Raw genomic sequence first — 23,003 nt, forward strand, 5'->3', positions numbered from 1 at the left:
TAGTCCAGGAGTGATTGTTTGTCTTTTTTAAAGAAAAAACCAAATAACATATTTATAAATAAAATTTTTATATACGTGTGTTTAGTAATCTAATAGTTAAGACTGAAAAATATATATTTTAAATCTAAGATAAAAAATTTAAATTTCGTCTCGTACACCTAAGAAACAAGAAGATAGGGCTGCAACCTTGCACGTACTCAGGTCGTTCTGAGGTCATCGTCATCCAGCACAGTGAGCTTCAAAAGTATGCACTGATTAATCTAGCTAGCGACAAAACGAAGAACTGGCCATGATCGAGAAAAGATCGATGGAGAATCAGATCATATCGATCTCATATTCCCAATAATGCCTTTCTTTTCTTCTTTAATTTCTTTCTGAGATAGGAGTATATATCGATCGATCTGGGTCAGTAATCTTGTGCCACTGTCTGACGGAGCACGAGAGATAAGCACCAGAAGAAAAAAAAACAGCGCGCCTACTGCGATGCTAGCGAGATTTAGCTTGGCCATGGCTACGTGCGTACATCCCGTCGCCGGAGAAGACAAGCCCGCCGCCGCCACCTCGCCGGTTTCCCCTTGGCCCATAGAAATATAAGGAACCATGGGCCGGAAAGTGGCATAATTTTGGGCCGTTATTGGGCTGGTCTGGTGGGCCATCGTATTGGGCCTCGCCCAGTTAAGGGTAGGAGAGGCATCGACTCGACGCACGCACACGCGGCGGCGCGAGGGCCGGAGAAGCGAGGAGGAGACGCCGCGCCGCGACCTCGGGCAAGAGAAGGCGGCGAGCGAGACCATGGCGGCCAGCCACCTCCGCCGCGCCTTCTTCTTCGCGCCCGCGCTCTCCCGCGGCCGGTCCCAGCCGCCTGCCCCCGTCCTCTCGCACGTCGCGTTTTTCTCCGGCCCTGCCTCCCCGGATCAGGCCGCGGCGGCGGAGGCGGAGGCGGAGGCGGAGGGGGAGGCCGCGAGCGGAGCTGGAAAGGGAGCGGCACCGGGCAAGGAGGGGAAGGGGGAAGATGCTAGCGCGGGGAAGGAGGCGGCGCAGGAAGACGGCGGCGAGCACGTGAACAAGGCCACCGGCGAGATCGGCGGCCCGCGTGGGCCCGAGCCGACGCGGTACGGCGACTGGGAGCGCGGTGGCCGGTGCTCCGACTTCTGACCGGCTCTTCCGCCGGCCAAGATGGTAGCTTTCTCCACCGGCGTAGCGTGATCTGTCAAGAAATGTAATACTAGATGGTTTTATATCACTCTGTGCTCTCCTTTCTTCTTGAATTTGGAATAAAGTGGAAGTTGTTATGCATGCCATGATTCTGAATTTCTTAATGTTTCAGTCTTTCAGGGCACTAATCCTCATGAATCTTAGTATCTCACCATGGTAATCTCAAACTTTGTTCTGCACTTCTGCTGTTTGATGAATTGCTTGAGCTGAGTGATGGGATGGAATTGCTTGTTTTGTAATTCAGTGCAGATCTGTGAGCACTTGTAATTTGGCACAAGGAAAGATTGGAAGTTGCTATGCAGGCCCATGGTTCTGAATTTCTGAATGCTACAGAGGACTATCCTCATGAATCTTAGCGTGATAATCTCAAATTTTGTTCTGTGATTCAGTACATACTTGGGAAAGCATGTAATTTGGCACAAGGGAAGATATCCTCCAATCCTCCATGCTGAGATTGCTCATACCTTGGTCAGCTACTGTTTCTCCCTCTTACGTTTTCAGTAGCACAGCAATTGATTGTCAGATTGAGCCTGTTACTGTTGCTAGGTCGACACTGAAAAATTGTCAATGAAGGAAAAGCATATATACTGGCTGCAATGATGATGGATTTGCTGTTCTAGATTGCTCACCTTGCATTTGTGCAGCTGCAGTGCTATAATTTGGAGCTCCTGTATATCAGTAACCATGAGCCATCAAAATCTGGACTTGCCATTGTTCACCATGAGCATCACGTTTTCCACATGAGTGATCTGAGCACCCCGGTTTAATTCCACCTTTGCTAAAGAATTTTTAGTTTTCATGGCTAAAAGTCGCATAATTTCAATTTACACTCGTCTCGATCTAATGATCAAGATTTCACAGGCATAGGCCATGAAAATTCGGTCACCGCTTACTACCTTAACCATCTGTCGCAAGAGCAGCAGAGTGTCACACGTCCTGCAAATCCCTACATACTTTACTTGCCACAAGTTTTCCATTCACCACAAGATCATTAAGGCTGAAATGAACAAACAGAGCGTAGCTCTAACTGGTTAGGCTCCTTACGGTGTAATTTATCCATCCAGGTTCAAGTATTAAAGTTGACACAGTTACTCGCACTTACGGTTAGATAAGTCCTTCAAAAGTTCAAAGTACTTTTCTTCCCTTTTGTAAATAAAAATAATTTATGAATAAAACTTTTATATACATGTTCTTTTTAATCTAAAAGTCAATGCTGAGAAATAAACTATGATGAAAAAATTACAAATCAACTATAAATTTTAGGTTAAAAATCAAATTTTGATTTATACACATAAACAAAAGCGAAAATTTGAGGGTGTGAGACTTTTTAGCCTTAAATAGTTTTATATGATAATAGTGAATCTAGACACATATACAAACTATATATATTAATCAATGGATAAATTAAAAAAAACTTATAAATATGAAACAGAAGGAGTAACTCATTAGGGTAATGTGTGCGTCTACAAAGGTGAGGGAAAAATAAGGCTGAAATGTTGTATCATACAATGCAAAAGGGTAGATTTTACTGCTAACTTCGGTGAAAAGATCAAATTTTTCGGGTAAATAAGGCTCTGTTCAGTTTGCAAAAAAAAAATTTGCAAAAGAGATATATGAATACACATTTAAAGCATTAAACGTAGTATAATTACAAAATAAATTACAGATTTTGCCAAGAAACTGCGAGACGAATATTTTGAGCCTAATTAATCTGTCATTAGCACATGTAGGTTAATGTAGCATTTATGGTTAATCACGTGCTAATTAGGCTTAAAAGATCGGTCTCACGATTCCCCTCGTAACTGTGTAATTAGTTTTAATATTCATATATATTTAATGCTCTATTTAGATGTCTAAAAATTTGATGGGATGTTTTTAAGAAAAATTTTTAGGAACTGAACAGGCCTAACTAAATATCCTGTCAGATAATGCTAAGTAACATTCTGCACCATGCACGCGTTGCGTATCAGAGCAGACCACGCCATTTCAATCTCTCTAGTCTATAAATATGGCGCCATTGATGCATGCATCCGTCCCAAGCAGTGCACTGCTCACCCAACCCCTTGCTAGCGACGGCGAGCCAATGCCCATGACGCCGACGTGCTACTCGACGTCGTCGTCGACGGTCGCCGCCGTCGTCGTCGCGCTCGTCGTCGCCGCCGGGCAGCTGGTCGCGGCGGGGACGTCGGACCTGTGCAGCCTCGCGAAGACGGCGTTCAGCGACTGCACGGCGTACGTCGCCGGGGCGGAGCCCGTCGTGTCGCGCCGCTGCTGCCGGGGCCTCGGCGACATCCGGGAGCTGGCCGCCACCGCCGCCCAGCGCCGGGCCGTCTGCGCGTGCGTCCTGGCGGACATGCTCGCCGCCGGCGCCGGCAAGGTCGACGCCGGCCGCGCCGCCGGGCTCCCCGCCGCCTGCAACGTCCACGTCGGCTTCATCCCGACCAGCCCCACGTTCAACTGCTTCCGGTAATATCACAAGCAATACACACAACACACTACGCTTCAAAATTTCAAACTTTTTAGAATTCTTTTTCTTGATATGAACTGATTTTATCTTCGAATTCTTTTGCTGCAGGGTTCGTTGAACAATGAACAAGCATCAAATTCAAACATGGAGGAGTTACATTCTCTCTTTGAACGTACACAATGCAATTTGCAAACTTTACCATGTTAATTAAGCAACCATTGTTTGTAACTTCGTATCATCGTTAAAAAATATAGAGTTTAAGCAACACATTCTCAATCTAGTTCAGAAGTCTCTTTCGCCTTTGGCTAGTGCAGCTTTGCTTTCATGATTTCTCGAAGCATTAATGATATATTTTTGAGCTTAGTTTGTCCTACTCTAATTACACGTGTCATGCGGAAATTGACACTACACTTACACTTACACTTGCTTCACTGGGCCTGACAAACTAGTCCCGTGCAGCCCAAGTCAATCTGGACTCAATATTCTTGCGAACTCTAGCACACATAATTTCTGGGTCGCTGTCAAGCTTCGTCCTTTTCTAATCATTCTGCTTATTTTTCATCAGTTTTCAATCTGTTCCCCTTTCGACATTGCGAGGAAATCGCAGAAATTAAACCTGATTATAGTATCTGCTTCGATAATCCAGTAATCCGTACAATTAAGTACAGAAATGGTCTTCCAGATCCTTTCTCCAGCGACATGGTTGCGTAAAAATTTATGCAATTTTCTAGCCCTAGAGCCGCCAAATTTGTACAGATCAAAGCTTCTGGAACTGCCCCACCTACTCCATGAATGAATGCAAGTTGTCGTTGGGAACAGTTGGTCAAATGCTATTATTATTTAATTAACACTATTTTCCCACATTGTTGGGGAACTAGAGAGATTAGTACTAGTACGTGTTTTTGTGCTGACATGCTGATAAAAAGTTGGAGAGATGATTTCTCTGAAAAAGATTGGTACTTGCTCTGATAAAGAGCTCTAGAGATTAATATTGCTTGCTGAATATGCTTACTAGTTAACACTCACTGTTTACTTTTAGAGATTTAGTTGGGACAGTCTGCATTGAAAAACTTTGACAAGTAATCATCTCTCTCAGTCTTTGCAGAATACCGGTAATAACGAACTAGCAGTATGAAACCATGTTCAGAATTCAGACATATGAAGAGCAATTTGGAATACGATTCTCCACCACCCAACATGCTGCATAACCTGACTGTGGTTTGTCCAAAGTTACGAAGTTGATTTGCCTGGTTTTGAAAAGAAATTTCAAAGCTATAATTGAGATTCAAACGTAATCCATGGGTTGAGAATTTCAGAAAGAAAATACTGGTCATGGTCTCAGTCAACCCAGGACATGGGCTCTATATATTTTCCAATCTCTCCCAACTAGCAAAGGCATCAGCTTGACATCCTCTCTCTCTCTTCCTCTCTCGCCTCCGTCGTCGTCGTCGTCGTCGTCGTCGTCGTCGTCGGAGATGAAGCACTTGGTGGAGGTGGAGAAGGCGACGGAGAATGCCGGGCCGACGTACCAGAACGTGCTGGCCAAGGACGCCGGACTTCTGCAGCCGCCGCCGGGGATGGAGAGCTGCTGGGACGTCTTCCGGTGGGTGATCTGGTTTCGTCTCTCAGCTCCGGCCATGCACGAGCTCGCCGGCCAATAGCCGGCGACGTAAAAAGCTCTTCTTTTTTGTACCACGCAGAGCGTGATTTGATCGTGATCGATCGGTTTTGCATAACTTTTGCAGGAATTCGGTGGAGAAGTACCCCGACAGTCCGATGCTCGGTCGCCGGAGAGTCGTCAACGGCAAGGTGACTAATTGATTTTCTTTTCCTCCTTGTTGAACAAGAATAATCTCCATTTCACATTAATTTCACATAAATAATTCTCTTCTGCCTTCTAGAAAATGTATTGCTACCTTGATCATTCCAAATTCCAAGTACTACTTTCTGAAGATCTGAACAGTTGCTCTACACATAGCCCATTTCCTCATCTTGATCAGTGTGGAGTGCAGATTGCTTCAGCTCAATTAGTTTTCTACTGTGTGGTTAATTTGTTCTGTGTGCACATATGAACAGGCAGGTGACTATGTTTGGATGACTTATAAGGAGGTTTATGACATGGTGATGAAACTTGCTGCATCCATTAGCAAATCAGGAATCAAGAAGGTAATTGGCTTAATTTCCCTTAAAACTTTTTCCTGCAGTAAAATTTAACTGAACTGGAGTGTTTCCTAAGCAATTCCCAGAGCTCATTGGGTTTATATTTAGATCATCATGCATGGCCATCTGTGCACGTCTTGAACGAACAGTCGATTGACTGCAAGCCTGAGCCAGCTGCCAATATATAATTTAAGCAGTTGATGAAATTAAGTTGTGGATACATGCTTCACATGTATTTGGATCTTACAAAATCTAGATAATTTAAAATAAACGGCGCAGGCTTGCATCAACCAAACATGATTGGATCAGTTCAGATATATGAGTTGACCTGGTAGTAAATTAACCATTAAGCATCTGGAAAGGCTTGTTTGTTTGGAGTCATTAAACTTTAATTAATTTCATATTAGATTACAGTAACTTTGACATTGCCAAAACCAAGATTTACCACCAGCACAAGAGTTCCACTCTTGTTGCCATCTGGATGACAGAAGCACTGACAACCACAACTTGGCCGGTTTGTGAGCAAAAGTCCACTGTTCGAATCGTCTAAAGTAAAAAGTCTGAAGTCTGAACAGTTCATGACCTGCAGGAGAGTTGAATTTATCATGTTCTAGGATTTGGAACTCTCAGTGCAATCTCTAGCGTCTCGTCGTCGTATCTAACCTGGCATCTCTCAGTGCAATCTGTCAGTCTGACCCAGCCAAAAAGAAAATTCAAACCCAGCCAATCTGTCAGTCTGGATATCATATTCAACAACAATTCAGTATTCCGATATAGATTTGTTCCAGTCCAACAAAAGGTAACTGAAGCTACCAGTACTTTACGGTACTAAATCGTTTCTCACCATTGGATCTAGCTGAGCAGAGTAGGCATTGTTAGATCTAACAATTTGTTACCGTGAGGTATTAGTAGCTCAAGATATTTTTTTAGACCGGAGCAAATCTCATTCAGATTTTTCAGTTGGTGTGAAAACTAGTTTACCCTTGAAAACTAGACTGGTGGAATTTTCGCATTTGCTGATAATATGTTATCGGATGGGAACAGTTGACTAGTGCAATCATTTTAGATTTTTACAATTCAGATATGTTCCTTGACCCGTTCAAACTGATTAATTTAATTAATTACCGAATTTCAGGGTGAATGCTGTGGCATCTACGGCGCAAACTGTCCGGAATGGATCATCAGCATGGAGGTAGTTTTTACTCATGCACATGAGCAGTTTTTAACCATTAATCTGCATGAACAGCTTTGTGTTGGTTCTTAATTACTGTCATTTTAATTTCATCTGATCATTCTCAGGCTTGCAATGCACTTGGGATTTCCTGCGTGCCGCTCTATGATAGTCTTGGTAAGCACATGAACGGCATGTGCCATTCTATGATGGATGAATTTTATTTTTTTAAAATCATTTGAAGAATTAAAGATATCGATACCATAAAACTAACATTTGAAAAGTACAAATACCTCACAAATCGTAAAAATAGCTCAAACATTGAACCTGGCTCATCATTTACTCACATTTTTAATTTTTTTTGGTATGTTCTAGGTGCTGGTGCAGTGGAGTTTATCGTGTGCCATGCTGAAATCCAGATCGCTTTTGTGGAGGAAAGAAAAATTTCAGAGGTAATAATTCGGCAGCTTTTCCAATTTTATATGGGCTGGTTTGGAAAGAAAATGGGCTGGGCTTTCATGTACGGCCCAAGTAGAGCCCATTTAGTTGATCTAATCTGGCCCGCCTAGTTTAGTCTTATCTCGGCCCGGCCCAATAAGATCGCACATAGGCCGCGTCGCGGCCTCGCGGGGCCGGACGGCGAGTCGCCGGTCGCATTTCCGGCGAGGCGGCCTCGCACGGCGGCGGCGCAGTTGCCCGGCCTGCTCCGCGCCGCGAGCTCCGGCGATGGCCCTCGTGCTCTCCGCACCGCAGTGGGCTGCGGGCATGGTGTGGCAGCGGTTTGCCCCCGCGACCGCGAGAAAGGGGGCGGGGCATGCGATGGGCGCGGTGCCTGGAGGCGATTGCCTGGCGGCGGACCTCGCCGCGGCGTCGTCCCGTCGTTCGGCCGCGCCTCCTCCCGGTAGGCGAACCCGCGCGGCGCGCTGAACTCTGCAGGTTTTGATTTTGCCCAGGATTTTTGTTTTTTTAGCGCAAGTGGAGTTTGATCCGTATGCAGCGATTTTGTAGGAAATGATTGAGATGGCTAGAATGGGCTCTAGTTTTTGGGCGTGCGAATTGTGATTCGATTAGTTGGATCTGTGATACGGAATATCATCTCATATTCTCATGTAGTATTTGCTATTCGAAATTACTGACTAGACGCATCACGCATATGCGGAGCGAGCTTTTGTATGTAATCATTGAGAGACCATATGTTCAGCTGCTGCTGATGTTGCATTCGTTAGCAATTTAGTTAGTGCTGAATTACTGAGAGGTCTCGAGCTCTCGATTCCATCTTCAATGGATTAAATAGTGCAATATGCAAACGAGTGTTTGTGTAATTTGGTTCGGATGGTATATGTGTGTAGTTCTTACTATGGTTTCTTTAAACTTGATTGCTTCCTAATAGTACTTGATAATGATTTTATGCTGCAGCTCTTGAAAACTTGTCATGCCACTTCAAAGTATTTGAAGAGTAAGTTCATTTGATACCCGTAGCATCAATTGGTCGATTCACGGTCACTGGAATCTATATCAATTTTTATTTTCTTATCCTTCTTCCAGTAATCGTCAGCTTTGGAGGTGTGACAAATGACCAAAAAGAGGAAGCTAAAAACCATGGGATGTCCATATTCTCATGGGAGGAATTCCTGATTATGGTAAGCTGGTCTTTGCATAGCCTGCTTTCTTGATTACTCCAGGTGTTTTGGTGGGTCTTTATGGAAAGAACTGCCTCATAAGATGCTTCCTTAAACAGCAATGCTCATCACCAATTTTACAAAATGCTTTAAAGTTTTCATTCGTTTGCCTTGTTTGATATCCAGCATATACTTTGAGTTATTCTATTATATGGATAGAAGCAAATTGGTGCTTGTGGCACTCATCCCATGGTATGAAGGCCCATATCCAAATCAATGTGGCCATGACATATTTTACATGTTCATTTTGAGGCCCAGAGTTACCTAGTAAACACATAATATTCATTTCTAAAGTTTCAAACTATTTTTACATATACAGTTGCATTTTACATATGACTTATTAGATATTTATGTAACTTCCATGCATGCCATAAAAGTGTTTTGTACAGGCACAAATATAAATTGTTTCAATCTACTTAGTTCTTTACAATGATATAGTGCAAGATTATCTTGAATAACTAAACTTGTCTGACTGATAATGTGGGATTTACCAGTCATATTCATGTTACCGAAGTATTGTAATGAACTTGTGTGACTTTTATGCTTACAGGGAGGTGATTATCATTTTGATCTTCCTGAAAAGAAGAAATCTGACATCTGCACAATAATGTACACAAGCGGAACAACTGGAGACCCTAAAGGTGTTATGATATCAAATGAAAGCCTTCTTGTTAACATCTCTGGTGTTGATTCCGTGACCGGATCTGTTGGCGAACCTGTAAGTGTAGAATATATATGTAGTCTGAAATAACCATTTTTACATTCTTTCTTGAATGAATCAGGCAACTCATTTTGGTTGCCCTCCATTGCTTTGTTGCAGTTTGGTCATGATGATGTTTATATGTCATATCTTCCACTAGCTCATATCTTCGATAGAATCTTTGAAGAAGTATTCATTTCTCATGGATCAAGAATTGGATTTTGGCGTGGGGTATGTTTATGGGTACTCCTTATTTTCATTTAAGTAGTCAATGGATGCATACTCAAACAGTTTCATGTGTATGTAGGATGTCAAGCTGTTGGTTGAAGACATTGAAGCACTAAAACCAACAGTATTCTGTGCAGTTCCACGTGTACTTGATAGAATATACTCAGGTAAAATTCCAAATGTGTGCACTTTAGCTAATATGTCATGTTAATGTCTATTAGTTTGTCTCCTTGTATAGAAAGTAGAACTCAATGAATATACTTGTTTCTGAATTTATTTTTCTAATCAGTCTGTCCAATAACCTGCCATGTTTCTATTCATGACATTAATATGTCTAGACTACTATTATTTTCATGGCTTCGCTATAAATGCATTAATATAATTTGTGTATGAGGTATCCAAGTCCCATTGTTTCACTTTTTGGAAGAAAAAAAGTGAAATACTTATTAGCAAACGGAAAATAATTTATCGGTAAAACTTTTTTATACAAGTCCATAGCGATTCAAACGCAAACGCTGTAAAGTAAACGAAGGTGGAAAAACCACAAGATCAACTCCAAATTTAGGCTTTAAAATTCAAATTTGGCTTGTAAGCAAAAGCAAAAGTAAAACAATAGAGCCCGAAATGTAAAAGTGTACAGTAACAATGAGCTCCATAACAGTTTGCCAGAGGCCTTACTTGAAATTTTTTACAAGCTTCTCTTTAGATTGAATTTTTTCGACAAGGATGCAAAATGGAACAAACCAGAAACTGTTAAATTGTTATATAGTGGAAATGTTTTGCAAGGATTGATCTACTAGTGAGCTACTGAACTCTATTGTAAATGAAGGTCCTGCAATGTAGAAATTCAGTGGAAAGTTGCACATGATGTCTAGCTGTACTTGTGATATTATGGCATTGACTACTATTCCGTGCATTTTCTTTATGTAGGTCTTACAGGAAAGATTTCTTCTGGTGGTATACTGAAGAAAACTTTATTCAATATTGCTTACAAGCTGTAAGTCTGGATATGATTATTACTGACAACTCCTTTTACGGAATGCCTTGAGTTGATTCCTTTTACGGAACACCTTGAGTTGATGAATTGGATATCATAAGTTTCTTCTGATATTCTTATGTTCTTTGGCCTTTGCTGAAGTTTCATTATTTGCTCCACTTATTTTTTTCGTAACTTGTGTGATTGGGTGATAAAAATTCTGAATTAGTAGTAATGATCAAATGATCAGGAAACTGGACAGCATGAGGAAAGGCATTAAGCATGAGAAGGCAGCTCCATTTTTTGACAAATTAGTTTTCAACAAGGTACAATTAGTTAGTTCAGGAGCAACTTTTTAGCACTTCACCAGATAAAATTCAAATTGTCAATGCATCTTGATATGTTAATCATTGCCCTAACATAGTGTTTATCCTTTAGGTGAAAGAAAGACTGGGTGGAAACCTACGTTTTATTGTGTCTGGTGGCGCCCCATTAGCTGTTGCAGTGGAAGAATTTTTGAGGGTTGTAACATGTGCAAGTGTTGTTCAAGGCTATGGTATGCTTGCTTCAGCGTTCAAGTTCCTTTAGGAAGTATTTGACCAAACGCTTCATATTGTTGGTTGACATAATATTACATAAACTTTTGAATCCAAATTTAGGGCTCACGGAAACTGGTGCTGCGTCATTTGTTGCAATACCAAATGATATTTCCATGGTTGGGACAGTTGGTCCACCAGTTCAACATTTGGACGTACGTCTTGAGTCAGTTCCAGAGATGGGTTATGATGCTTTGTCAAACATCCCTCGTGGAGAGATATGTGTAAAAGGAAGTGTTCTATTCTCAGGATACTATAGAAGAGAGGATCTTACACAAGAAGTCATGATTGATGGATGGTTCCACACAGGTTAGCTGTTTCAATAATTTCTGGGCTAGTTCACTACAGTGACATTATTTGTTCAGATGATGACTATGTGTAATACAGGGGATGTTGGCGAGTGGCAACCAGATGGGTCGTTGAAAATCATTGATAGGAAGAAAAATATATTCAAGCTGTCACAGGGAGAGTACGTTGCAGTGGAGAATCTTGAGAATGTGTATGGGGTTCTCCAAGAGATAGATTCGGTAAGCACCTGATCTGAAAAATGAGAGGAAGTTAAGAAGTGTTCTTGGGTTGGAACAAAAGGTCATTATGACATCAAACTGCTGATAGCATGATATGGTGTTAAACTCACCAGTTTATCTTTTTGAAACCTATAGTGTTATTAAAATGCATACCAAACAGTAAATTCATATGAGTATCTAAGTGATCCATGTCATGGCACCATGTTTACATGCTCGGCACTAAAATGTGCTGCACTAAAAGAGAGGGAAATAATTGCTTCACCTCAAAATTGTTTACTGTTTGGTAGTGCCTCATGCCCTTTTGGTTCTAATCACTGTAAAACTATATGTTGCATGTTTGTTTGAAAAATGTGATGCATCTGACAACCCAATGCATGAACAATATTGACCTTTTCCCTTTGCTAATGAATTGCTTTTCATTGTCATTTCAGATATGGGTTTATGGAAATAGTTTTGAATCTTTCCTTGTTGCTGTCATAAATCCCAACCAACAAGCTCTTGAGAATTGGGCTAAACAAAACGGTATTGCTGGGAGTTTTTCTGAACTGTGCAAAAATTCAAGAGCTAAAGAATATATTATTTCAGAACTCATAAAGATTGCAAAGGAAAAGAAGGTAAAGTTTTGAGGCATCTACCTTCTACAATTCTACACTTCACAGTGGGGTTAGAATTTAAATGTGTATGTATTTTTTTACCATGCCAGCTGAAAGGCTATGAGTTCATAAAAGCTATCCACCTTGACCCGTTGCCATTTGATATGGAGCGTGATCTTATAACCCCAACATACAAGAAGAAACGACCACAGATGCTTAGGCACTATCAGGTTGGATGCCATGTCCGAACAAATTTTATTTTCTGCTATTCTGTTCTTTTGTCATACCATCATTTCTGAAGTCTTCTAGCTAACGAAAGTAAAAATAATCTCTATCACTTGCTAATAATTTTGTTGTTCGTTCAGGGAATCATTGATGCACTCTACAAGACCGCGAAGTAAACGAGCAACGTTGTAATCTCACTGTGGTTGTATATATAAATCCAATTCACGTTGTCATATGTGCCTATCCACTCATACAAGAATGGAAACAGAATAACAGATCATAGCCTCTTTCTTCTGCTGAAATAATTACCATTCAGAAACGTTGTGACAGGGATTGTCTTTGCTAGATCATTCTATTGTTAGGCATCCCATGTTTTGCACAACTTAATGACTATATTCCCTTAGAATCTAATTCTGTGTCATGTACTAGTGCTATTTTCTGGTTGCTTAGCAAATGATAAGAACTATTCCTTGTGCGGCTGTGACCCACAAAACCTCCCTTTTCTTGGGTCAGCACACGGGCGTAAGCACGAGCTGTGAAGCCCTGCGTCACTGTCAGGTTCCTTCTCACCTCCTGCTGCTCTACACGCGGAAACAGGTTTGAAGATTCCTGGTCAGTTCTTCCAACCTTCTAAGTTGACCTCTCTTTTGCCAATAGACCAATAGTATTGTGCTCTGCTTCTCTTCTTCTTTGATCAGTTTGACCAAGTAGCAATTGGAGTGAAGGGTTGACTGGTCAGCAGTCAACACTGTCTCTGAGCTTTGAACATTCCTAAGTCCACCAAACTTTGCCAAAAAGCAATTATGTGGTGAGTGAATGCCAACAAAAAAGAGAGGGAGGGAGGTATCAAAGCTTAAATGCAACAGTATATAATGTCATTGTCACAGTGAGAATAAGCATACCACATCAGGCTCCAGATATGTCTGTGTTCTGAAAGGCATCGCATTAATACCTGCAAGTTCGATGTAATATCCATGAGCTTTGGGAAAAGGTTTAAGGTTGGAGCTAATTAGATCAACACACTTGTTATCTTTATTTCTCACAAGTCAAAAGTTGTGAACTTTATTAGGGTAGCTTAAGGCTTCCGGTGAATATGACATTAACAAAAAGGAAAATAATAAAAGCCAATGCGTGTTCTTTTCTTTCTACTTTGCACTCGAGATTGGAGCTTCTTTCTTGGAAACTCTTTGCTTAATTTCTACACAACAAACTGAATCAGGTAAAAAACAAACTAATTGACTCACAAAATGGAATCGAATAGTCCACAAAGTAGCGAAGCTTACGTAGATATGCATCATAAAATTCCCAATAACTGGAACCAGATGAGATAAATTGAAATTAAAAACATAAAGCAGGCCATCACTCCAAGTAAATTCTCTTTCTCCTTTACAGCAAACCCAAGGGGGTGATTGTAAACTGCATATTTACAAACGAAAAATAATTTAAGAATAAAACTGTAACATATGTATTCATATCGATCCGAAAACCAAGGCTGGAAAATAAATTTTGGTGAAAAAAAACTCAAAATCAATTTCAAATTTAAGGCTAAAAATTTAAATATTTCTTATAAATATAAGCAGAAGTACGAAAATAGAGGTAAAAAATGCGAAACTATTCCGCCAATACAGGGTGTACTTAGCAACTCCCATATGCTCCACCACTCGAAGTAATTCTTCTGCTTATAGCAAACAAAAAAAGAGAAACTTTACTGCCAATTCAGGGTGCACATAGCAATTTCCATATGCTCATCCTGTAACAGCACTAGTATGTTAATGAGTATGACCAAAGACTGGTCAACGGGGGACAAGCACCCAGGGAAAAAAGAATACAAGAGAAATACAATGAAAAATAATTTAACTTTGCATGGTTTCTGTTTGGTCAAAGTTTCCCTCCCTCCTACCAACATCTCCAGCATATCATATCTCCCCAAACCCAACCGAATTCAGAGTTCAGACCTCCATGGCCACCGGCCTTAAATTCCCCATTCCCCATCACCACATCTCTGATCTCTCTCCATGAATCCAACCCCTAGCTAGATCAAATGATCAATGCTCTTCCTGAAACTATCTCCCCCATTTCTGCTTCTGAATCTGTGCCCATTCTTGCCAGCAAGCAAAAGCAGGGAAAGAACTGATTGCCATTCTCTTCTGCTTCTGCACTCAGTTCATGAAAATCTTGCAGCTTTGGCTAGGAGAAGCTGGCTACGTAGAAAGTGGATAGAAAGAAGTGATCTTGCATAGATTTAAGGTAGTTAGATATATAGCTCGTCGTGCTAGGTCAGTACAGAATTTCAGAGCTGCTGCTGTGTCATTTCTTGGTCACCTCTGCAATTTCCCTTCTGTTCATCACTTTCTCTGAACTTGGCATGATCCTTCCATTGATCCTACCGTCTAGCTTTGCCCTTCAAATCTGCCATTGCGACATCGACCCTGCTGTCTGAACTCTGAACTCTGAAACTGCAAGCTGATTGATTGATCCAAGCTAGCTAGAACAACCAGCCAGGTGCTTAGCTTTGGCGTGCCGTGTCCAAGAATTGACCATGCAGGACGGAGCCGGAGGAGGAGGAGGAGGAGACATCCATCAGCTGCTGAGCGTCCTCGCCGACGGCGAGGAGCAGGCAAGGCAGCTCGGCGAGGCCGCGGCCGACGGCGGCCGCGGGGAGGAGTACTACAGAGGCGCCGCGCGGCAGCTGCAGCGCACGTTCGCCAGGGCGACGGCCATGGCGAGGGCCATCGAGGCTGCCGGCGCCGGCGCCGGCGCGTCGGGGTCGCGCGGCACCACCACCGGCACCGGCGACCGCTCCGACTCGCCGCGGTCGGCGGACGAGAGCTCGGGCAGGACGGCAATGGACGTCGCGCCGCAGGGACGCTGTCAGGACATGATCAAGAGAAGGTGCGTGTGTTCGACTCGCTTCAAAATCTCTCTCTCTCACGCACACGCTTGCCGTTTTGGCTGACATCACACATCACTTTTTATTGAAAAGAAATGGCACTTAAATAAGCAGTATTTAACTGAAGTGAAAGCTACTACTCTTAGTCCCAAAATTATAAATAATTTGTAGGTTAAAAAAATCGAGCCGTTACTTGGTTAGTTAACGTAACCATGGTGCATACAGTGCACCCGGATGTTTGATTATATATCCGATGAATGTAGAGGTTGGATCTTATCCTATTTAAAAGTTAAATAAATGTTTCTAGATTATCTTGGTTTATAGAAGTTACTGTGCATGTTTTAGTACGAAGGTTGTGTTGGATAAAGTAAATTGTCTTATTTTGGTAGGGATAAGTTGGTACCAACCTTTCTAGGGCTCCGTTCTTTTGTATTCCCTTCATATTTTTATGTATATATGACACCGTTAATTTTTAGAATTACGTTTGATCATTCGTCTTATTCAAAATTTATATCTAAATATACAAAATTATGATACATAATTAAAGTTTTTATAATAATAAATCATATTATAACAAAATAATTAATAATTATATAATTTTTTTGAATAAGACAAATGGTCAAACATAGACCTAAAAGTCAACGGCGTCATATAAAAAAATATGGAGGGAGTAATAGTTAGTGAAAAATTCATTTATTTTTCATACGCACGTCTTACAAACTATTAAATGATTTTTTTTTAAAAAAATCTCTATGAAAAAATTATTTTAAAAATCATATCAATTTATTTTCAAGCTTTAAAATACTTAATTTATCATACAGTGATAGCTCACCTTATTTTACACATCTTGTTATTGTCCTTCATCTCCAACACAGTCTAAGTCCCACTTTATGGTATGATTGAGCTCTTTCATGTCGTATACTTGCAAGTTGCAAGTCTAAAATCCATGTCGTTGTTATTCTTTTTAGTGAATGGACGGAAAATCTAACTAGCACATTATAAATGAAAAAAAAAGTCAACTCTATGCTTAATGTTATTCTGGCTCTGCTACACCTTGCATCAGACAAATAATGTTTGAATTTATGGGTATTTGGTTTGGCTGCAGTTCTAATTCCCCAGACAAAAAACTTTGGAAAAAATACACTGTGATGCCAAAGAGGCTATTTAATTTATTACGATAGATCAGCATAAATATAAAAAAGTTGCATAATTTATGCTTTCAAACTAATCATATGCAACCGTAAATTTTTTTTATCAAAACACAGCACCGCCAAAATATATTTCAAAAGGACCTAACCCCAAGGACGGGCAATGTGGAAATCTATGTCATAGTTCCTGGGTCAAAAGCATGGGAACAATCATGATCATAAGCATGAAGAAGTATTAATGACTTATTAGCATTTGCCGTGGTCAACCCATGAGAAAAATATACGACCTCATCTTTTCTCTTTGATCTGTATATAAACCAACATTTAAATTTTTAACTTAAAATGTAGAATTGATTTTGAGACTTTTCATCGTAGTTTATTTTTTCACCAATATTTTTAGGTCGCTACGAACATATTTTTCTTTATAAATATATCATTCTATTTTATTTTTGTAAAAGCTAAACAATAACCACCATAAATTTCATGGCTGTAAATCAAGCAGGAAGGGCCTTCCACGATGGACCGAAAAATTCAGGCTGCCAGATGCAAGTTTGGAGGCTACCCCAGATGATGGATTCAGCTGGAGGAAGTATGGTCAGAAGGACATCCTCGGTGCCAAGTTCCCAAGGTTAGCCCAACTTCGAGTGGCCTATTCAATTTCGAGGAATTTCAGACAAATTTTTAAGGAACAAAACTGTTTCTTGCAAAAATCTTGTAAAATTTATTTGTTCTGAAGGAGCCCTAATCATTTTCTTTGGCCACAAAGAACATTTCGGCCCACTTTGACTCAAAGGAAATTCACAAATTTTATTCTTATAGAAATTTTTCCTACCAAGCCCTTTGAATCAAAGGAATGAACCATATGAAATCTTATAAAATTCCTATGGAATGTCTCTTTCTATATAAGTTTTGGAGAAAATTTAACAAGAGGTAGAACCCCATGAAAAAAATCCTTTGAGTCTGTATCTCTTCTCAAATTTCTATGTTTTTTCTATGGTACAATCAAACGGTCATTCCTATCCTATGTTTTTCAGGTGTTTTGTAATCCTCTGTTTTACACTTGTATTCATTTCAGAATCCTGTGTTTTTTCTATTTCTCTGTTTTTTCAGTCATATGATTTAAATGTGCCCTTCATTTTATGCACGTTCTAATCTAAACATCGGAAACTTTAAACATCGGTATCTTTCTAAATATGATTTTGTTAGGATTACCAATGTTAAAAAAAATAGTGTTCAAAGATGTATTTCGAAAGTGGAACGTCCCAGATGCCGATGCTCCCAGTCACTGACACGTGGATGTTACCGCCGCCGTCCGATGGTTGCAGGGGGTACTACCGGTGCACGTATCGCAACGCGCAGGGCTGCCCGGCGACGAAGCAGGTGCAGCGCTCCGACGCCGACCTCGCCGTCTTCGACGTCACCTACCAGGGCGCCCACACCTGCCACCAGAGGCAGCGCCAAGACGCCGCCGCGGCGCCTCCTCCGGCCGCCGGCGGGAACCACCAGCCGCCGCCGCCGCCGCCGCAGGCAGCCGAGCCGAGCGTGGAGCTGCTCATGAGCTTCAAGATCGACGACCTGAAGGTGGAGACCGACGGGCTGCAGGTTCCTCCGCCGGCGGCGACGATGGACTTACACGACGGTCACCACCGCTTCTGCTTCCCCTCCGTGCCGTTCCACCACGCCGGCGTGGGGCAGCCGGACGCCGTCGACGTGCTAGGAGGAGGAGGAGGAGGAGAGGGCTTCTCCTCGCCGTTCGTCTCGCCGGCCGGGTCGGCGGCCGGCTCGAGCTACTTCTCCGTCGAGCACTGCTACGAGCCGCGGGGAGGCGGAGGCGGCCAGTTCGTCATGGGCCACGGGGACTCGTCGGAGCTCCACGAGGTCGTCTCCGCCGCCACCGCCGCGTCCTCCTCCGCGGTGGTCGACCACGCCTCCCTCTCCGCCGCCGCCGACTTCGACTACCCTCCCTACGTGCACCACGGCGAGCTCGCCGACCCGCACCTGCCGTTCCCGCCATTGTTTGGCGGCCCCGCTTCCATGTACGGCCAGTACAGAGACGCGTGATAGATGAGGCGTGCCACGTGTCACCTGACGTGGCAATAATTTTCGTTTCGTTCTTTTTTAAGAGTTTTTTTTTTCATCTTGATGACAGGATAGGCAGCACTACGGCAGTACTCGCTCCGGGTTTTTTTTTTATCATTGGCTTTTGATTTACGTTTAATTATGTCTTATTTAATTTTTTTTGTCTAAATATATAAAATTATAAATCATATTTAAAGGTATTTTAGTAACAAACCAAATCATAATAAAAATAGTTAATAATTATATAAATTTTTTAAATAAGACGAATATTAAAAAGTCAACAGCATCAAAAAAAAAAAACGAATGAAATAATCAGTTACTTCGTTCTTGTTTTTTTTAGCAACTGAAACACTAGGATTATTCTAGCTAAGCTTTAATCCATAATCTCTTCATATTTCGGGAAATCTTATAATTTATCTGAGTTTTGTGAAGAGCTATTGGAGATTCGATGTGAATTTTGCTGATACAGTCAGTGTCTGACTAGGCTGGTGTTGGTGATGACATGGAGTTAATTAATTAGCGTTACAGCAGTTTGCATTCCTTTTTGGACAAACCCTTATTTGGTTCAGCGATAGTTGATCTTTAGTAGTAGTATTCACTTGATCACAGTAACCTGATAGTCTGACAATACATTCCCAATAGATTAACTGCAGCAAGCAAGTTGGTGATCACTTTCACAGGTAAGGGTGTAAGTGGGCAAGCCCGTAAACCCGTTTATAGGTCAATTAAACGAGTAACCCGACAGACAACCCGCTTAATTGGCCTATAAACGGGTTGATGGGCTAGTCCACTTATACCCCTATTCACAGGTACACTGTCAGTCTAATAGATTACCCTGATTATCAGTTGCATCCTGCATGCTTCCCAGAGTGGGTGAAAACATCTCAATCTGGGTGACACTTGTCCTTGACAGTTGCACTGAACATTGCATTCTGAGGTCTCGTTTAGTTTTCAAATTTTTTCTAAAAACATCACATCGAATTTTTAGACACCTAAATAAAGTATTGAATATAGATGAACCAAAAAACTAATTACACAGTTACGGAAAAAATCTTAAGACGAATCTTTTGAGCCTAATTAGTCCATAATTAGCCATAGGTGCTATAGTAACCAACATATGCTAATGACGGATTAATTAGGCTCAAAAGATTCGTCTCGTGGTTTTCAGGTTAGCCGTGAAATTCGTTTTTTCATTCGTGTCCGAAAACCTCTTTCGACATCCGGTCAAATATTTGACGTGAAACTTCTCTTAAAAAAAATTTCAATCTAAACACCCCTTGAGTCTCTGACAGTTCAAAACTGCCATCAGTGCATAGTAGAATTATTCTGGGGCCTGTTTGGACGACTCCCACAACTTGTCTAAAATTGACTAAATTAGATGATTGTTTGGTTTATAGCCATACTTGTGGTAAGATTCTTTGTCCATTATATATGTCCTGCATGCTGTTGAGATTAAGAAAAATGTGGCAAGAGTGTTTCATGCTAGCTAAAGAGTGCCTTTAATTTTTGTTAGCCACAACTTAATTAAATTAGCTAAAAAAATTAAAACAAACTTTGCTAAAGTGAAATACTCAATCAAAACAGGTCCTCAGTACTTTCCAGTTGTTGATGCATGCAACATCGTATCCGTACCTCCAATACATGCTCTTATCTATATTCGTATGGATACCAATAAATTTAGACATATATATATAATATTAATTAACAGATAAATTTAATCATAACTAAAATATCTTATATTATGAAACAGAGAGAGTGTGAACAACACACAGTGGATCAAGAAAAGGTTTGGCAGAAGCAGGTACCTGATAACCAGATCAATTAGTGGACAATCATCTTCCCTCTACCAAACGGCACTACGTTTGAGTACTAAGCTAGTGGACAAGATGAGCCTGAATTCGGCATCCTGCTTCCACAAAAAGATTGATATTCAGTACTTAATGCTCACCACAAGTTGCATATCTATCCTAAATTATTTAAGATAATAGAAGTTTTATTAAGCTCAATCAATTACATCAACAAAAGCACTTGGAACATTTTCGACCTACAGATAATTTCTAAGGTACACATAGCTAAAACGTAATCGTATTTAAAAGTTTATATATTGTTCTTATAATTATTCATTAATTTGGTTATGCACCTAGGTTATAAGGCCCTTCACAATGTGCTAGTGTAGCCAAGAAATTTGTGGGCCCAACGGCAAAAATCACACACCGATCCCTTGTCTGCTATGCGAAAAAAATTAGCACTAAAGCTATCTATAGATATGGGATCTATACCTATACCTGAATAAAATATCATTGCCCTTCTTTCATCTGTTTCTTTCGTGCGAGAAAAAAATAGCACTACATCTATACATTACGGTAAATAGCCCAACTTCTATATTTTTTAGCATCGTATTGAATTATAGAAGTTGCATGATCACTCCAGACAGCGTGGCATTCATGCATATTCATTCTCTCCTGTTTTGGAGGGCGTTACCCCAAGCACGCACTGTGGAAGGCCTAAATGGCAGGATTGTGCTTCATCTTTCTGCTGTTACTTTGGGAGATTTCGAACGAGAGAAGCAACCGGCTATTCCAAGGTAAGGAGATAATTAACCAACCAATAGGTGTTTAATATAAAACTTTTACTTTTATCCTTCTTTTTCTACCTCGAGGTACCGATACCTCATCATTGGATATAGCTAAGTAGAAGATGCACTGTTAGATTCAATGATCAGAAACAATTTGGTACCATGAGGTACTGATATCTCGAGATACATAAAAAAAAGGATGAGAGTAAAACTGGTGGCCGGATTCATGGCCTGGACAAAGCCGTACCAAAAGCTCATGGCAACAGCATCGCACATGTAATTTACTTTGAGGCCTAGTGCTCTTTCTTATGTACTTCCTCTCCGTTTTATTTTATAATATAAGATGTTTAACTTTTTTTTCGATGTTTGATAATTCGTCTTATTAAAAAAATTAGTACAAATATAAAAAATAACAAGTCGCGCTTAAAGTTTTTTTATAGTAAAGTAAGCCACAAGCAAAATAAATGATATTTCTATAATTTTTTAATAAGACGAATAGTCAAACGTTATAGGTAAAAAACTCAAACATCTTAAAGCTATGAGATGAAGAGAGTAATACAAAAGCAGCGCAAGCTGTCTCGTTTTAAAAAGGAAAAAGTTGCTCCCTTGCTGTGACATCCTTCAGTTAGTTAGTTACAGGCAGCACAATTATTCTAAGCAAAACTTTCAGAGTTGTTCTACTCAACCAGTGAAAATGCCCACTAGATATCTGATAATTTTAGATCCAGTACAAAGCACTTTTCTAATTTCACAGAAACATTTCCAAACTCTCACGTAATTTAAGTTGCTCACTGTATTGTTTGGTTTGTGGCCTATCCAAGCCAAGAAATATAGCCGGCCGAAAGTTGTCATCTACTCTCCACAAAACAGTAAGCATCTTTATCTAGGAGAAAAACACAATCTTAGTGTCGGATTGGATATAATGCAGTACCATCTGGACAAATGTATGATCTAATCTACTAAGCCAAATTTATCCACATCCATGGTGGTATATTATTCCTATTTGAGTAGTATTCAATTACGTGTAATCCAGTAAAATATATTTCTCCGTTTTACATTATAAAATTTTTCTGATCTTATATAGATTTATTTATATGACAATTAATTTAGACATATATATACAAGACATACATACGTAGATAAATGAATATACGAAAGACATAGAAGACACTTCTTCCGTTGTAAAATATAAGGCGACCAGTTTACTTTCTAGTTCTAAAATATTCTAAAATATAAGACACATATTAATTATATTGCTACATGTATTGATAAAATAATAAACTAAAGCAAATATAGATAGCATGTATGGATTAGTTTATGCTAAATAAATATATAATTAGATATTTTTTGGTCCTTGTTTTTCATATTTTTGGAACGGAGAGAGATGTATTATTTTAGAACGAAGTGAGGACAGTGAAATTGGATGCGTTGGACACCGTGCGGGGGCGGGGACAGGGACTGCGGGCGAAAGCGAGAGACACGGCGGCGCACCACCGTTACCACCGCGCGCACACACGCACCCACCGGTAGACGACGACGGCGACGGCGACGACTAGTAGTGGTGGAGTAGTATTTACGTCGTCGGAGGCCGAGGAGGAGAGAGACGGCCACTAGTACCTCAGCGCAGCAGACCAGACAGGCGGCGCGAGAAAGGAGAAGCCCAAGCAAATAAACTACGCCGCCCACGCTCGCACGCGCACCGCCGCCGAGGCGAGGGGCCGCGCGCCGCCCCCGCCGCCGCGCACAATTCCCCACCCCCTCTCCTCTCCTCTCC

The 23,003-nt window shown here is 41.0% G+C and overlaps 4 protein-coding genes across 5 annotated transcripts; all 4 read left to right on the forward strand.

Moving 5' to 3' along the window:
- Positions 1-792: 792 nt before the first annotated feature.
- Positions 793-1,155, forward strand: LOC121054669 (succinate dehydrogenase assembly factor 4, mitochondrial). Its single transcript, XM_040524861.1, has one exon. The coding sequence runs from the start codon at positions 793-795 to the stop codon at positions 1,153-1,155; it is 363 nt and encodes a 120-aa protein (XP_040380795.1).
- A 2,070-nt stretch (positions 1,156-3,225) lies between these two features.
- Positions 3,226-4,453, forward strand: LOC121054695 (non-specific lipid-transfer protein A-like). Its single transcript, XM_040525019.1, has 2 exons — positions 3,226-3,681; positions 3,791-4,453. Exons 1-2 carry the CDS (start codon positions 3,236-3,238, stop codon positions 3,798-3,800), a joined length of 456 nt encoding a protein of 151 aa, XP_040380953.1. The 5' UTR covers positions 3,226-3,235; the 3' UTR covers positions 3,801-4,453.
- A 593-nt stretch (positions 4,454-5,046) lies between these two features.
- Positions 5,047-13,665, forward strand: LOC102710129 (long chain acyl-CoA synthetase 4-like). Of its 2 annotated transcripts, XM_006655749.3 has the most exons (19): positions 5,047-5,285; positions 5,428-5,491; positions 5,759-5,848; positions 6,978-7,034; positions 7,142-7,190; positions 7,389-7,465; positions 8,430-8,469; positions 8,559-8,653; positions 9,243-9,410; positions 9,513-9,623; positions 9,700-9,787; positions 10,551-10,617; positions 10,847-10,922; positions 11,035-11,152; positions 11,256-11,501; positions 11,580-11,719; positions 12,151-12,333; positions 12,423-12,542; positions 12,678-13,665. In XM_006655749.3, the coding sequence occupies exons 1-19, from the start codon at positions 5,158-5,160 to the stop codon at positions 12,711-12,713; spliced, it is 1,953 nt and encodes a 650-aa protein (XP_006655812.1). In that variant the 5' UTR covers positions 5,047-5,157; the 3' UTR covers positions 12,714-13,665. The 2 variants fall into 2 exon arrangements, with proteins under 2 accessions (XP_006655812.1, XP_040380952.1); XM_040525018.1 differs by lacking the exons at positions 5,047-5,285; positions 5,428-5,491; positions 5,759-5,848; ... (1 more) ...; positions 7,142-7,190; positions 7,389-7,465 and adding an exon at positions 7,813-7,914 and having other exon boundaries at positions 12,678-13,664.
- Positions 13,666-15,076: 1,411 nt separating this feature from the next.
- LOC102702765 lies at positions 15,077-18,751 on the forward strand. Its single transcript, XM_040524862.1, has 3 exons — positions 15,077-15,429; positions 17,078-17,203; positions 17,901-18,751. Exons 1-3 carry the CDS (start codon positions 15,077-15,079, stop codon positions 18,634-18,636), a joined length of 1,215 nt encoding a protein of 404 aa, XP_040380796.1. The 3' UTR covers positions 18,637-18,751.
- The last annotated feature ends 4,252 nt before the right edge of the window (positions 18,752-23,003 follow it).

This window comes from Oryza brachyantha, chromosome 6, assembly GCF_000231095.2.
Source record: "Oryza brachyantha chromosome 6, ObraRS2, whole genome shotgun sequence".
Taxonomy (NCBI): domain Eukaryota; kingdom Viridiplantae; phylum Streptophyta; class Magnoliopsida; order Poales; family Poaceae; genus Oryza; species Oryza brachyantha.